This window comes from Diceros bicornis, chromosome 1, assembly GCF_020826845.1.
Source record: "Diceros bicornis minor isolate mBicDic1 chromosome 1, mDicBic1.mat.cur, whole genome shotgun sequence".
In the NCBI taxonomy this organism is placed as follows: Eukaryota; Metazoa; Chordata; class Mammalia; order Perissodactyla; family Rhinocerotidae; genus Diceros; species Diceros bicornis.
The window spans coordinates 82,590,187-82,607,000 of record NC_080740.1 but is presented as its reverse complement, the minus strand read 5'-3'; the positions used below and the strand labels follow the sequence as shown (position 1 = coordinate 82,607,000).

At 44.0% G+C, this 16,814-nt stretch overlaps 1 protein-coding gene across 2 annotated transcripts in view; it reads right to left on the bottom strand.

The window, feature by feature from the left end:
- TENM2 (teneurin transmembrane protein 2) overlaps positions 1 to 16,814 on the bottom strand; it is a 571,867-nt gene that overhangs the window by 29,943 nt on the left and 525,110 nt on the right. For both annotated transcript variants that reach the window (XM_058545548.1, XM_058545558.1), the window contains 2 exons: positions 12,411 to 12,586; positions 10,601 to 10,836 (listed from right to left, as the gene is read on the bottom strand). In XM_058545548.1, coding sequence (XP_058401531.1) covers positions 10,601 to 10,836; positions 12,411 to 12,586 — 412 coding nt within the window. The remainder of the gene's footprint in view (positions 1 to 10,600; positions 10,837 to 12,410; positions 12,587 to 16,814) is intronic.

Genomic DNA, 16,814 nt, shown 5'->3' with positions numbered 1-16,814 from the left:
CTGTAGGATGGGCCCTATGGTTGCCTGGCTTCTCTGGTCAGGCTTACTAGATGGTTGGGACTGGGTACTATACTCAGCAGTAGGTGGGGCTATGAATTAGCTTCTCTGCCCTGGGAGGGCAGCAGGATGGGATCTTGGGCCCGCACAGCTCATTGTTTGAAAACCTGAATCCGGGAAGAGTATCACTGAATTCCCTGTACAGATGGGGCCACTGGTTTTGCTCTGCAGATGGAGAAAGCCAGGAGCTGTGCATTCTGTTCAAGTGCCACTGTAAGCAGGGCTATGTAGCTTCCCATGTACTTTCGTTAGCTTCCCTGGTAGGATGGGCTGAAGGCTGTATTCAGCAACGAGTGGGGCTACATATTAGTTTCCCTGACCATGTGCAGTGGGAGAACTAGATCCAAGGCTTATAAGGTTCTTTGTGATCTTGACTTAGGCCGACCCTTGCCCCAAGTTCTCTGGCTGAACAGGCCCACTGGCTTTGCTCTGCAGACTGTCAGCTCTGCCTGCCTACCTTTCTGCTTGAGCTTGCTGGGCTATGCAGCCTCCAGGAATTCCCACTAGCCCCTCTAGCCAGTCAGGGAACTTAGCAGTGGATAGGTCAGGGCACTTATGACTTGGCTCTCCTGCCTGGGTAGGGAGGAGGGCCCACTCCATGCACCTCCCAAATTTTCCCAACAGACTCTCCAGAGGGGCAGGGAACTACACTAAGTAGTACGTGGGGTTGTGAACTAACTCCCTTTGCCTGGGCATAGCAGGGGAACCCTCCACGCTTGGTACTGGCTTTGCTCTGTGGGTGCTCAGCTCTGCTTGCCTGCCGCTTGGCTTGAGCATTGCTGGGCTATGCAGCTTCCAGGTGTTCCTGCCAGACCTCCAGTCAGATGGAGCTGGGAGTCACACTTAGCATCACATGGGGCCATGACTCAGCTCCCCTGCCTGGCCTGGGGCAGACCATGCTCCGGGGCCAGCAAAACTCCTTGTCTGAGGACCCAAATTGGGCAGACCTGCACCCTGCCAAGTTCCCTGGTCCAGCTGCACCACCAACATGGTTCTGCAGATGAGCAAAGCTGCTAGTTGGGACTACTACTCGGGCTTGGTGGGTGGGAACTTGGTCTGCCAAGATCAGAGTGCTGGTTGTTGCAAGTCCCTCTGCCTTCTCCATCCACAATCAGATTCCCGGTGGTCAAGCTCTGCAGATTCCCCTGTAATCCACGTGGTGAGACCAGAGTAGGGGCTCTCACTAAGCGACCCACAGTGCTAGGGGTGCTGGATGACCCTCTGGCCTCTCTTTCCCACTGGAGGAGCTGTAGGCTCAGGGGAGACCTCTCCACGGGTAGCCACTCCTCTTATCCTTCTAATCCGATCTGTCTTGGTCTTCGTGGTGCAGGGGGTACTTCAGCCTCATCCCGTGTTCTACGATTCTCTCAGTGGTGTCTTGTCCGTGAATAGTTGTTAGTTGTTCTTCTTGTGAGGAGGAGTGAAGTCAGGAACGACCTATGTCGCCATCTTGGTGACATCATTGTGAATTAACTCTTGAAATGTGTAATTTCTATAAAAATGCCCAATCCTTCCAATAATTAAATATGATAAATTCACTGGAAGCTGAGCCAGGGAGTTCAGGAGAGTTGTGTAATCAAATCAAATATCTTTAATTATGAGGGTGCCATTGGTGAAGAGGAGGTGCCTCAGCTGTGAGATGCAAGATGTTGGAGGGTTGGCTAGGCATGTTCAGCCCTTCGTGGGCACCTGCTCCCCAGTTTAGAGTGTGCAGGAGCTTTAATTTAGCCATACTGTTCTCTTATTCCGAATTAAATTACCTATCTAACTATTTAAATTAACCTTGAGGCTTCCTGGAGAACATAAAAGTTATTTTGAATTATTTTCACTGCCAGGATCAGCACAATTCCCTTCTCAGCCAGTTTGGTAGGTACTCAGCGATACAGAAACCGATTTTTAAATTAATACAATTTTGTGGTTTGTAAGGAAGCCATTATTTTTAATTATCAGGCATTTTCCTCAGCCTGGCTTCCCCAGTTAATAAAACTCAGCTATTTAGCATGGTTTTTATTTTTGCAGAGGGCAGACTTTGGGACGTAGTTTCCCCTGTGGAATCTCCCCCCAGAATGTTTTGATCTCACCAAGCACATGCCTGTCACAAGGAGGCTCGTAAAAAACCCGGAGAAAAGGAAATGCTGTCATCAAAATGGCCCTGCTGGGCCTATAACTGGTGACTGACAAACAAGAAGGAGGAAATTAACACTGGGCTGGATCCCTGCCAGGAAATGGCATTGTAGCACAGCAGGAGAGATTTCAGTTAGACTTACAGAAGAACCCTCTGCCCATCCTGCTTCGAGCATGGGAAACCCAAAAAAAGATCAGAGAGGGAGGGCCTGAGATTCTCCATGTCTGGAGACATTTGAAAGCAGTTATTTGCCTGCCCAGAGGAAAAGCCTGGCCTAGATGACATCTTCATTTCGTCTCTCAGTCAATCCTCTGGGATTTAAAAAGCAGCTCTTCCCGGGGCCGGCCCGGTGGCGCAAGCGGTTGGGTGCGCGCGCTCCGCTGCGGCGGCCCGGGGTTCGCTGGTTCGGATCCCGGGCGCGCACCGAAGTACTGCTTGGTAAGCCATGCTGTGGCGGCGTCCCATATAAAGTGGAGGAAGATAGGCACCGATGTTAGCCCAGGGCCGTCTTCCTCAGCAAAAAAAGAGGAGGATTGGCGGATGTTAGCTCAGGGCTGATCTCCTCACAAAAAAAAAAAAAAAAAAAAAAAGCAGCTCTTCCCAGTTCCCATACAATGAGACTCAACGCTACATTGGAATCAGTGCTTGTGCAGACAAAACAACTTGCTATAAATTTAATATTAGCTTAAATAATGCATAATTAGAAGAGTAAGCCTCCGCAAACACATTAAATAATGTATTTCCCAAGCAAACATTATTTTTGGATGACTTGCTGTTTTGAATGGTGGTGGGGTGGAAAGGTGGACAGACCTGAATTTCATTTGCAGTTCTGACCCTGATTAGCTTTGTCATTGCAAAGCAATACCTTTACTGTTCGTGCCTCAGTTTCCTCATCTGTAATTGCCTGTGAGCTGCTGGTGGGTAGGAACTTTATCTTATTTTTCTTAGTGTCCCTGTTATTTTGGAAAGTGCTTGGTCCTCAACAAATATTTGTGAATAAGGGGCTTGAATTAGACTGAGTACAGTCATAGAGTACTCATACATACACTGAGTACATCATTTAATGATGGGGATACGTTCTGAGAAATGTGTTGTTAGGTGATTTTGTCATTGTGCAAACATCATAGAGTGTACTTACACAAACCTGGATGGTATGGCCTACTACACACCTAGGCTATGTGGTACTAATTTTATGGGACCACTGTCATATATGCAGTCCGTTGTTGATGGAAACGTCATTATGTGGTGCATGACTAACTCTGACAACTCTGATGACCTAAGGTTCTAATATGGAAAACTGAGAAGAGAAAATGTGACCAGGACATTCATGATCTCCAAATATCTGAAAGGCTTCATTCCAAAGAGCAATGACAGTCATTCTGGGAGGCCCCCGGAGACCTGGAATTAATAGAGGTTGGAGGGAGCGGATTTTCATGATGCCAACTTAAAATCCCATTCATTCATTCATTCATTCATTCATTATTTACTGATCACCTACAATGTGCTTGTTACTGTGATCAGCACTTAAGATGGAGCAAGACAGTTATGGCCTCTGCCCTCATGGAACTTACAGGTCAGAGGAGGATAAAGACACGTGAACCAACAATGAAAATCGTGAGTGCGGTTGTGAGAGTAAACAGGGAAGGAACTCTGGGAATCAAGGAGGGACATGTAGCCAGAACTGGGCTGACAAGGATGGTTTTCCAGAGGAAATGCTGCCTCGGTGGGGGCCTAAAGTAAGACTTCACAGATGAGGGCAGAAGAGTCAGGGAGAATATTCCAGGTGGGGACGTCAGCAGGTGAAAGCTTGGGTAGTAAGCAAACAGGGGCCCTGCACAGGCAGAGAACTTCGTTTCAGATGCTGTGGGAGTATTCTGGTGGAGGTGGGTGGTCCATTGGTGGGCATGTGGCAGAGAAGAGAGGCGTCTGGTACGGAAGCTCGGCTCAGATGACCTGAATGGGCTTGTACTTGTCATTCTTCCACCTGATCTTCTAGAAGTCAGGAGTGTTGTGTGTCTCCCAGCCTCTAAGGTGGAAGGTAGTCCAGCCTGCAGATGAGTGCTCCTTTACATTTACCAGTGGGCAAATCTGGGGAGGACTTCCATATTTCTAAGATCCTTACCAGTGCTGATAAAGCCCTGTCCCCTTAACCTCATCCCCAGCTAGTTTTCTCCAACCACAATGGCTCTCCTTCTGCTCAAGATATAAGCAACAGTCTCTTTGGCCTCAGGGCCTTTGCACCTGCTGGCATCCTAGCATAGAAGGCTTTCCGTCCACCCTATGCCTGGAAAATTCCTACTCTTCATTCAGTTCTCAGCTCAAATATAATTTTCTTAGAGTGGTCTTAACTTAAGTCAGACATTTCCTATTATTCTCACCCTATAGTTTTCTTCATAGCACTCATCACAATTTTTTATATTATTCGTATGTTTATTTGATTTTTATCTGTTTCCCCTTGCTATGGCATAGGGAAAGCTCCGTGAGGGTCTTTCCACCTTTCCATTGTACCATCCAAAACAGCAAGTCATCCAAAAGTAATGTTTGCTTGGGGAATACATTGTTTAATGTGTTTGCAGAGGCTTGTCCTTCCAATTATGTATTGTTTAAGCTCATATTAAATTTATCACAAGTTGTTCTGTCTGCACAAGCACTGCTCACAATTTAGAGTCTTGTCTGTTTTGTTCACCAATATACACTCAGTGTCTGGTACAGTGCCAACAACATCATAGGTATTTGAAAAATAAAACATTAGTTGGTGAAGAATGAATGCACTATGGCAGGAAGGAGCTAATAAAATTCAGGCTTTCATGATGACCCTATCTTAACAGACCTCCCTGAGTGGGCTCCATGCAGAATTGAGTTCATGTGTGTGTGTTCACATGCATATCTGCCTCTCACCTTGCTCCTGTGTCACTGTCATTTGCCACAAAGGTAACACAAGCCAACGTGTAATTGCAATGTCATATTAATTATATGGAAACCAAAACAAAATTACTGACTCCCACTTCTTCTTGGAATACTAACAACACTAATACCAATATCATAATGGAAGATTATCTTGGAAGCAATTTTCCTTTTGTTCTGCTACTCACACATATAGCTGTTTTTTGCTTTTGCAATGTCTCTATAAATCATAATCAGGAGGAAATATCCTGGAGGGTGGGTATATGCCTTCTTTTTCAGAGAGAATTATGCACTAAATCCATTTTAGGAAAGAGCAGAAGTTTTAAGTCTTAATAGAAGGGGTTGGTTTTAGTTCTCTCTTCCAAAAGTCTAGAAAAAAGGCTTGCTGGTGGTGAGGGGGCATTAATGCATTAACAGATCCTCAGGGCCGGGAATTTGCCTTCTGATTAGGCTTTGGAGGGATGAAGGTGGAGGATGTAGACTATATCTGGTGTGTGAGTTAACCTATATCTTTTCCTTGCTCTTTTGGGTGCAGCACCCCCTTTCTCTAAGGTTTTCCCTGTCTAAGTGGTTTTATTGTGATGTCCATCACAAGATCCATGTGACCCAGACCTGACCAATCATAGATTCCCATGCCCCTGACCAGTGATTGGCCCAGGGATGTGAACTCCACCTGTGCCAGGCCAATCACAGTTCCTCCATGGGATTTTTAAAACATATAAATGCTAGGCGAGGTCCCTTCCTCTTTCTCCCGGTTTGCTGAGCTGCTGTCAGCCTGGAGTCAACTTTGGCCAAGGCTGCCTGACCCCTCAGTGTGAAGAGATCACCAGTCTACTGTAGGAGAAAATTAGGCCAAGTGCCAGAGAAACACTGCTGGGAGATGGAAGGGGGCTGTGAGAAAGAGAAAAAGAGAGAGACATCAACCTGATGACATCATTTGTGCTTGCGGAGTCACTCAAGCTAGCTCTTTTCTTGTGGGGGCCCATTAGGCAAGACAATGTACACCTCTTTTATTAAGCTAATTTGAGTGTGCTTCCTGTCTTCGCAGTGGAAGGATTACTAACAGATACAGGGGCAATGTGTTTGTAAACTCATGCCTGCTTTTAGTAGGGGGGCATTTATGCAGTAAGCACCTTCCAAGGGGGCATGGTCATGACATATTCCTTTGTCATCCATTGTCTGAGTGCCCACTACATGCCACTTGTCACCAGGGATATGGTGGTGAGATGGTCCTTGTGCTTACAGATGCCCTAATACAACTGCTTCATGAGTTTTTGACAGGCCAGAGAGAACAGAGGAAAGAGTGGTGGTGGTGAAGGGAAGAGGACTCGTTCAAATAAGATTCCTTGAGAAGCCCTTGGAAGGCATAATGAAAATCGTCCCCACAATGTGTTTGGACAGGGACGAAGGGACTAACACTCCAAATTTTGCCAAAGCATCATCAAGCTTTTGGTGGTCTTGGTCCATCCAGCTGCCATCTTACATTTCACTAGCCTATGAGGAAGAGCTGCTGACATGTTCTTCAGCTAAGAGATGTCCTGGACTGGATTGCTGGAAGAAGGAGTATCTAGGTGGGTTAGACTTTTGGTCTTTGAACTCCAAGGAAGCTCAGAGCCTTGGGCCCTCACACCACTCAACTGGCCAGACTCCAGGAGCTTGCCAGTCCCTGGGAAAGGTCAGGCTGTTTGCTTGATACCCTCAGTTGCTGCACCACAGAGTTTCTGCAAATTCTCTGCTATCCATAGGGAGCAACAATTACATGGTGCTGGTTAAGTGGTTGTACCCTAAAGTTCATTCGGTTTCTTTCCCTTCCAAGAGGCAGAGCCGGAGCTGCCAGAATCCCGCAGCTCTGTCTCGGGGTTCAGTTCGTGGCCTCTCTTATTCACATAGTCTTGCAGGCTGGTCCACAAAGTCTGGACAACCACTCAGCTTCCCAGTCTACATGATCCCTGAGAGGGCCCCTCAAAAGGTGAGCATGCCCCAGAAACCCTGCTAGTTGCCAAAAGGTGCTAAATCTCAGATCTCTCCCTCTCTCTCCACTGCCAGTGATTTAGTTTCTTCTGGGATTACTGCAACAGCCTCCGTGCTGTCCCTCTCCTCCTATCTTGTCCCCTTCTAATCTATCTCCCTCCACACCTGAGAACCCCCGAGAGGCCTTTCTAATACTACACATCCCAACACATCACTCTGCTAATGACGCCCTGGAATGGCTCCCCACTGTCCTCAGGGTAAACGCCAGCTCCCTTCCACGTGCTGACCCTGGCCAACTTGCTCCTTTTCTGCTCCAGAGTCTAACATGTTCCCCTTCTCTCTGACAAACTGAGGTCAGGTTTTCTGAAATGCCATTCCCTTTTTTGACCTTCGTTTTTTCACAGGTGACTCTCTCTGTCTGATCACCCCTCCCTGTATCTTTGCCTGGGTCATTCCTACTGCTCTTCATAACTGATTCCAACTCTTCTGTGAAGCTCTTCCTGGTCTCTTGTCAACCTGCAGACCTGATCAGGGTGGCAGAGGCCCTGCTATGTGTTCACCACATCTCCTTTCTTTTTTGTCATCTTAGGCACTCAGAAAGACATTTCCTAGGGTTCCTTGCCATTAACGTTGAAGTCACCCGACCACGTTCTCACCAGGGTTGTGGAAGTGACACATGTTACGCTCAGGCCTGCTCATCAAGGCCCCTTCCCTAGCAACCTTGGAGGCCACGTGCTTAAAATGGCAGGATCATAAGATAGGGCAACTGCGGTGAGTCCTCCCTAAGAAGAGCTGCTTGACTCCTTTGGAGCGTGGAATCTTGAGCCCCTGAGATTTCAGGGCTTATTTGCTATCCGGCCACAACCTGTCTTCTCCTGACTGAAACAATGAAGTATCCCTTTCCTTGTGATATTGGCCTCTATTGTAGCTTACATCATCTTCTCCACTACATGGTAAGCTCCTTGATTGCAAAGATTTAGTTTTCTTTCTCTCTCTATAGCTTATTCACTCCATAATGCTTGACAGATAGTTGGCACTTAGTAAACATCTTTTTTTAAAATTTGAAATATCAGTTTAATTTGAAGCCCAAATACAGAAGAGAGTTAAACCAAAGAGAAAATAAAACTAGACATACACAGGAAAACAAACAATTGTAGTTGCAAAATGTAATGTTCCCTTCAGAGTCCATTCTACTAAACATCTTTTGAAGGAATGAAAGCTGTCAGGCCCCCATTTGGCAATGGAGTTGAAACGGAGTGAAAAGAAACATCAGGACTGGAGGTAAGGAGAGAAGAGCCTGCTCGCTCATTGGCCAAGACAGCCTGCTTGCCTTGTGGGACCCAACAGATATCTTTGGTTTAGGGGCTGCAAACTTCCCTGCCCAGCGCTCATGAAGCATCTGATGAAAAGGACACCCCAGTTCTCTTAATCTACCTCACACTCCACCTTTCCTTACACCTTCTTCCAACTGCTCCCCTGCAATTTCCACGAGTTTCTTTTATTTCATTCACTAAACAATTTATGAATTGAATTAAAATAAATGAGATGCAAATAAATTCCAGGCTTTCTCCCTCATTTTCAAATTACATTTTCAGTCCACTCAACCTGTTATAATCTCATAGTGATTTTCATTTAAGAGAGCTAAATGGATATGTGATTATTGTTACAGGAACTAACACCAGACAATTAAATGTTGAGGTGTTGATAGATAAAGCTGTGTTTTGATTTGCATAAACACGATGCCAGCAAATCTAACCCTGGCAGAAATTCAGTTGTAAGACTTGCGTGCCTAACTTCTGCTAATTACCACAAGTACCATTATTAAGATTTTAAATATTCAGAGTTGGGATTATAGCCATTTTATTTTAGGGCCACATTTATCTTTATTTTGAAAACTTCGTCAAAATGTGTAACTGATTTATCAGAGAAAAGGTGTGATTACTACTTATAATCAACTTCTACAGTGCAGCATATCAAAAATCAATTACACAGCCCTGAAATCCAGTCATTAAGGATTTAGCTACTAATCTTATTTCATTTTTGTCTTTAGGAAGATACTGCAGCTTGCAACTTTGCAGATACCAGCAGAGGAAGGAAAACATGGGAGACTGCTGATAACCTAATGTGGAGAATTAAACTCCAATTAGACAAAGGCAGAATCTTAATATGGAGTGGTCTGGCTCTGCAGGGAGGTCACCTGGGCTGGCGGGGTTTCAATCCAATAACATAGCAAAAGTTATGACCCAAGTTTTGTTGATGCTGAGCTTTCTGCTCTCAGGGATTACAACGCATTTGTTGAACTCTGCCCTTTCCCTTGTTTACCGTCTTCCTAGTGCTTATCTCAATCTGCAATTATTTTAGTTATTTATTAGTTTACTTACTACCTGCCCCTCTTGCTGCTTTCGCCCCACCCCTGAATGTAAACTTCAGGAGGGTAGGGGTTTTGCTTGGTGTGCCATGTATCTCCACTGCATAGAGCAGTGCCTGGTTCACAGTAGGTGTTCACAACATTTGAGCTGAACTTGAGGAAGTCTGGGATCCCTAGGACTCACCCCTGGGGAACGGGTTAGCATGATGCTAAGAATTTTAGTGCCAGAAAAGTGACTAGCGCAGGACCCAGATTCTCTGGATGACTGTGGATCTAAACAGGAAGCTGTGTGGCCTGGTGGTTAAGAATCCTGGCTAGTGAGCCAGAGAGAAAGATGGAACAGGGGCTGAGTCCTGGCTTTGCCATTTTCTAGCTATTGGGCTGGTTATTTAGCTTCCCAGCCTGTGTTTCTTCATCTGAAAAACGGAGATAATAACAACTACCCCCATGGGGCTGTTGAAAATAAGATAATACAAGTAAAGCATTTAACATAGTGCTTATATCATAAAAGTCCTCAATAAAAGTTTTATATTAGTTTTTAAACGAAGTAACTTGTGGGTAAGTTGCCGAGTCTGGGTAAGTTGCTGAGTCTGGGGAAGCTATGGTTGGTTAAACCTTCCTACTGCGGTTTGCTTGTTACTTCCTCTTGGGAAGCCTTCCCCGATCTGCTCAGGCTGGGTGATATCGCCTCCTCTGGAATCCCATCAGACCTGGATGTTCCTCCATCTTCTCACTTAACCCATCAGATTACTCTGTGTCTGTATATTCTACCAGATCGTTAGCAATCCTTGAGTGTAGAGAACACATTTAACAATTTTCATTCTTCCAATATTTAGCAAATTACCCAGCACATGGTAGGCACTGGCACCAATTCATTTGTTGAATTGGCCAAACAGAGAAAGTTGAGGGAGAAGATGGCAAGAGTGAAAAGACCAAATCTATCTCTAACTACAGCATAAGGTAAATCCCCACCTTTTCTAGTCCTAGGAAGTGGGGAACGTTTTCCCCAAGGTATGAGTCCCAAAGGGATATGGCTCTATCTTCCAAGGGAAAGACTTATCTTTTCCAAAAGAAAGGAGTAATGGAGGCTTGAAAGCTGGGGACTTTCCTCAGCCATTGAGGAAACGGTGTGTCCCCTACCACTTTGTGATGACAAGTTGGGTAGAACCACTTACCCGGAGCTTCCGGCCAAAGATGGTGACTTTGCCTTTAATCTGTTCCTTTCTTAGGCGCCACTCAATGGAATTTAGGCCATTCTCCATGGGCAAGGAGATGTTGCAGCGCCCAATGGTGGGGGTGATGGTGCCCGCCAGGACGTGGGGCTCACTGTGGAAGCTGACACCCATTCCATTGGCATACATCACCCTCAGAGTACCGTTATTACAGAGCTGGTAGCTGTTTCGCACTTGATCTGGAGAAACGTAAGTGGGGGTGGGGATAGGGAAATAAATTATCCACTCTGTTAGTCATAAGAGAACAGAACCTCTATTTTTATAGGTTTCCATGGTACTTTGCAGCTGTCAGTCTAAGGCTGCCTTCAATTAGCACACATACAATGTTAAGGTGAGTAGCAGAGATGCTACTGATCCGTGGAAAGAAAAACATTAATAATATGTGGCACTCCAGAAATAATTATGCCGTGATATTTTTCTTTTACTCACTGAAGACTATTAATAGCACATTTAAAGATGTCGATTGCCTACACAATTTGTGTCAATCAAATTCCTGATCTTTAACATATATATTTTAGCTTAAATGGAAAAAAAAATAAATGAAAACTACTTAAATTTTTTTTTCCTTTTGCCTACCATCTAATCTGAGGTTGACGGTCTTGCCACAGGTCAGATCCACTACAAATCAAGTTTAGGATTCTTCAGGAAAATCAAGAGAAAAAGCAACCTTCCTGCTCCTTATGCTTTTACTGCTGACTCCACCATGATGCCACCTCCACTCAAGAGAACTCTGAAGAGACTCAAATAGCATGAGGTAGACTGAGCCAGTGGGTGCTGATAATGTGCATTTATCTCTCCAAATGGAATCTATACCAGTCAATCAGACTTCTGACCTTTTCCTTTATCGAAAAGTTCCAGGAAGGAAATGTGAGTCAGAGACAGATATGTTGCTTCCTGATTATCTAGGCAAAGGAGTCGGGCTGGGCTGGCCTCTGAGATTCTGGCTTTTGGGGTAGTGAGCAAGTGTGTATCTGTCACTCTTGCAACTGCAGCCATCATCATGCAGAAGGACAGAATCTACATCATTAATCATTTGGCAGAGCAGCAATAGAGTCATTAAAACAGGTTCTGTCATGGGATAATAGTCCAGAAATGTCACCATTTATCTACTGAGAGGACACTTTTATCCTCTGACAATGGGCTAGCCCACCGACATTATATTTTAATTAAATTAATCTGCACAATTCCTTTTCTTGCCAGCCCTTGTACCTGTCCTGGACTATATGTCATGTCGAACAGCAACAGTAACCATGGGGTGGTCAGAAACCTTTGAGATCCCAGTCTTGGCAAGAGATTCCTAAAGGGCTCTGATTCCATGGCAACCAACTCCACAAAGAAATGCTTGGAAAAGATAATCAGAATGGGACCAAAAACAAAAAAGAAGAAGGTGGGCGCAAGAGAATAAACAGCCTTTGAGAAGGTAACTATGTGTGTTGGGTTGGTGGTGAGTGCTGGTGATGGAAGAGTAGGAGATGGGGAGAGAGCACGTGGGGATGACAACTGATATTTTCAGATAAGTACACAGACATTTCCAAATATCTAGACATTTGGTCTGGCATAGATGACATTCTCCTGAATCTGATTAAGACATTGTGTACAAGATTGACCTCTTGCAGCGTGTGTTTGCTGTGAATATTTGACTAAAACAGCAAGCTGAGGGGTGCTTTAGGCCTCTGGAAGTCCTCCCAGGCTAGGTAACTCATACCTCTGAGCTTGGCTGGGGTCTGAGTCTGGGGGTGAGTTTGGGGCTTACCTTGTACCACTGTATAGGAGGCCTCCACTGAAGACAAGTTGGTAATGACAGTGACGTCATCATCACGGTTGGAATTCTCAATGTCAATGGTGATGGATTTCTCCATTTCCCGGTGTAGACTGGTCACCACCCCCGTGGGGCGTGTCACATTGGTCAGACGGCCCTCATGGTCATAGCTGGAGCACAGACATACTGGTTGGAAGCACAGTCACTGGAGTTGAAGGCCTTCCCAACACTCAGAACCACACAAGGGACAGACTCATGGGGCCAGAGAAAGAGATATTGCAAGGTAGGGTGGCTAGGTGGTGCATCACACTGAGGCCCCTTTTCACAATCATCAAAACCCCAACCTGTCCTGAGAAACAGTGGTGATGCTTTCTCTTCCACCAGTATACCTAACTTCAACTCAGTGAAAACATTTCACCTGGTCTCAGGCAGGGTGTACTTAATGATGCTTTCCAAAGTTAGAACAGCGACTTGTAGGCATCTTTTGCTGTTTAATTTATATGTTCCACAAAGCCATCAAATTAATATTCCTAAATATTATCAGTTTCATCATGTCACTTCTCTGCTGAACTAACCATACTCATTTCTCACTGGTGGCTCAATCAAATCAAAAGCTGGCATTTGAGACCATCCATGCCCTTGGTATTCCACCAGGTACAATGTCATCCCACTTGTCACCTCATAGACCTCTGGATAGTCAGCCTGGGCCAAATGACACCTCCATGCCTTGGCTCAAGCATAGCAGGCCTGGCTGCCTGTAGCCTTTGCTCCGGTCCTATAGCTGCAAACCAACCACAGCTCAGCTCCCCAAGCAGCCTTCTTAGACAGTTTTCCCAATGACTCACTTGGCCTCAGCACCCCAGTCTAGGCAGACCAGTGGTCAAGCTCTGCTGCCAGAACGTTGCCTGAAGTTGGGCCCTCCTTCTTTATGTGTATGTGTCATCTTTACTCTTCACGTATGGAGTTTTGTTTCCACCTTCTTGAGCAAGAAGTCTTGCTGTTCTAGTCGGTAGAGCATTTCTCTACCCTGGAAGATACATTGTATTCTGAAAGCCTAGGCCCTCCTTATGCCCTAGGAAAGGGCAACAGACTCTTTCCAAGGTCTGAGGCCTTTGAGCTCTCCCAGATGAGATCTGTTACTGGGGGAAGAAGCTGGAGCAACGAAGGCTTGGAGGGTTAAAAAGAAGGAAAACTGCTCATCCTCTGGGTGTGATTCCCTGTGTGCTGGGGACAGGGACAAAGCTGGCAGGTTCTGAGTGATGGAGACTGGAGTCTGTACAGTATGTGGTACCCCTACAGGCTCTCAAGAAGGATCCTCGTGGGGAGGGCCTGTGAAGAGAACCACTGTGGCCTGTTGGACTTTATCACTTAGTGCGTAGGATTACAAAAATCAAATATGGAGGGTGCTTGGTAAATGTTTTTGGAAATAGAGGAATGTAGACCTGGCTCAGACTTTCAGTGATCTGAGAAATTTTGCTTCTGGGTTGAACTGGAAAGCGTGAAGCTCTGTGGATGTTTGAAGGCTGACAGCAGAACCACATTAAGCTGGATGGCCAGTTGGGTAAAGGTGGGGAGAGGAGGGGAGAACTGTGAGCAGGGAACCTAGTGAGATTGGGGGCCCAGCCTTTGGTTCTACAGCCATCACAGGAATGGGACACAGGTCCTCCAAGGTAAAGGGGCTCCCTTGTGCTTTTTTATCTATTAAAGAAACTGCCTCCCAGACAGGGATACAAAGATGTTATTTATATTAGTGACAAATAGAACAACCTAAATGTTCTTTGATCGAAGATTTCTTAAGTAAAGGATTGATCTATCCATAGAGTAGAAGCCTATGAAGCCATCAAAATTGATGACATGGATTTCTATTTAATGGTATGAAAAAAATGTATATATTGTTGAGTGGAAAGAGTAGAATACAAAATATATTCCCCTGATAGTGTACTTGTGGGAGAGGAGAGGGAAAAAAATGAATATATATGGAAGAAATTCTCTGAAAATATAAACATCTCAATGTTAGTGGTGGTTTTTCTGTGTGTTTTTATATGTTCCTATGTTTTAGTAATTACTTGTAACTAATATTTCTTACTTTCATGTTTTATAGCCAGAAACAAAACGTATTTAAAAATAAAACAGAACTAACAAAGCCCAAAGATCAGAGTGGAAATAAATGAAATAGAGACTAAAAAGACAATAGAAAAGATCAATGAAACTAAGAGCTGGTTCTTTGAAAAGATAAACAAAATTGACAAACCTTTTCTTAGACTAACCAGGAGAAAAAGAGAGAGGACTCAAATAAAATGAGAAATGAAAGAGAAGACATTACAACTGAAACCACAGAAATACAAAGGGTCATAAGACTATTATGAACAATTATACACCAACAAATTGGACAACCTAGAATAGATAAATTCCTAGGAACATACAACCTACCAAGATTGAAACATGAAGAAATAGAAAATCTGGACACTCTGAATACTAGTAAGGAGATTGAATCAGTAATTAAAAACCTTCCAACAAACAAAAGTCCATGACCAGACAATTTCATTGGTAAATTCCACAAAAACATTCAAAGAAGAATTAATACCAATTCTTCTCAAAGTCTTCCATAAAATAGAAGAGGAGGGAACTCTTCCAAAGTCATTTTATGAGGATGGCATTACCCTGATACAAAAACCAGACAAACGCTGCAATTTCGAAAAGAGAATTACAGGCCTATATCCCTAATGAACTTAAATGCAAAAATCCTCAACAAAATCTTAGCAAAGTGAATACAACAATACATTAAAAGGATCATATACCTTGATCAAGTGGGATTTTTTTTCCAGGGATGTAAGGATGGGTCAACATCTGCAAATCCTAAAAAGGATTCCTTCCAAAAAAGATGGTGGTTTTTTGTTTTGTGGTACCTTTTGCACATGGTGAGCAACTTGGCCCCAGCAGGAAGTGAAGTTTATGTCTGATATTCAAATAGCCAAATTGATGATTGATTAATTCATTGATTGATTAATCAGTGTGATACACCATAGTAACAAAATGAAGGCTAAAAACCATATGATCATCTCAATAGATGCATAAAAAGCATTTGACAAAATTCAACATCTATTTGTAATAAAAACTCTCAATAAAGTTTATATATGACAAACCCACAGCTAACATCATACTCAACAGTGAGTATGATGAAAACTTTTCCTCTAAGATCAAGACAAGGATGCCCACTCTTGCCACCTTCATACAACATAGTATTGAAAGTCCTAGCCAGAGCAATTAGGCAAGAAGAAGAAATAAAAGGCATCCAAATCAGAAAGAAAGTAAATCTGTCACTATTCGCAAATGACATGATATTATACATAAGAAACCCTAACTTCACCAAAAAACTGTTAGTAAAGTTACAGGATACAAAATCAATATACAAAAACCTGTTGTAATTCTATACACTAATAACTATCAGAAAGAGAAATTAAGAAAACAGTTCCAAAAAGAATAAAATACCTAGGAATAAATTTAACTAAGGAAGTGAAAGACCTGTACACTGAAAACTGTAAGACATTGATGAAAAATTGTGGAAGACACAAATAAACGGAAGGAAGACAAAGGCAAAATGAAGTATTAAGTAAATTCTGCTTTTCCAAAATAAATCTCCATCTATCTGACTCATGTATCCACTATGCAGTTGTTTGTCTGGAACCTGAGGAGTGGGACAGAGACAGAGGCATGTTTAATTATTCCCCTCAATCCCGTTAGCATCCACCCTTTGTTGAACTTCTATATGCCAGGTGCTTTGCTAATTTCTAAAAATATATTATCCCAGTGAATTATCACAGCACCCCTATGTGATTTGCATTATTATCCCCACTTGACAAATATGGACATTGAGGCTCTACTTAACAGAGAGGTTAAGTAACTTGTCCCAAGTCATTCAGTAAGTATGTGACATTCATACTCCTGTCATCCTGACTCCAAGATCCAGGAGCTTTCTGGTATACCATGCTGTCTTTTTGGGGAAACCTGTGTTCCCTCAGAGATATATCTGGATCAGTCTATGTCTTCTTCCAGGACCCAATGGCCTACATCTGGGGAAATTTTAATTCCAAGGCTAGGGCTTCCTGGAACTTTTTGGAACTGGCTGACCATAAAATAGGGCCAGTACAACTCAGTAGTGTTATTTTTCCCCACCTTTTTTTCCTGTTCCCAGAGTCATTGATGGATTTGTCTTATTGGGTTGTACCTTCCCCCAAATTTTGGGATAGTTCCCATTTGGAATCTGAAGGTGAGAGGTCCAAATGTTTCTCACAGCCCTGCTTCAGGACACTGGCATATAACACAAAGAATGCTAAACTTGGGGATCTGGGTTTAAGTCTTGCTTCACTGCTGACTCTCTGTGTGGCCTTGGGGGAGTTG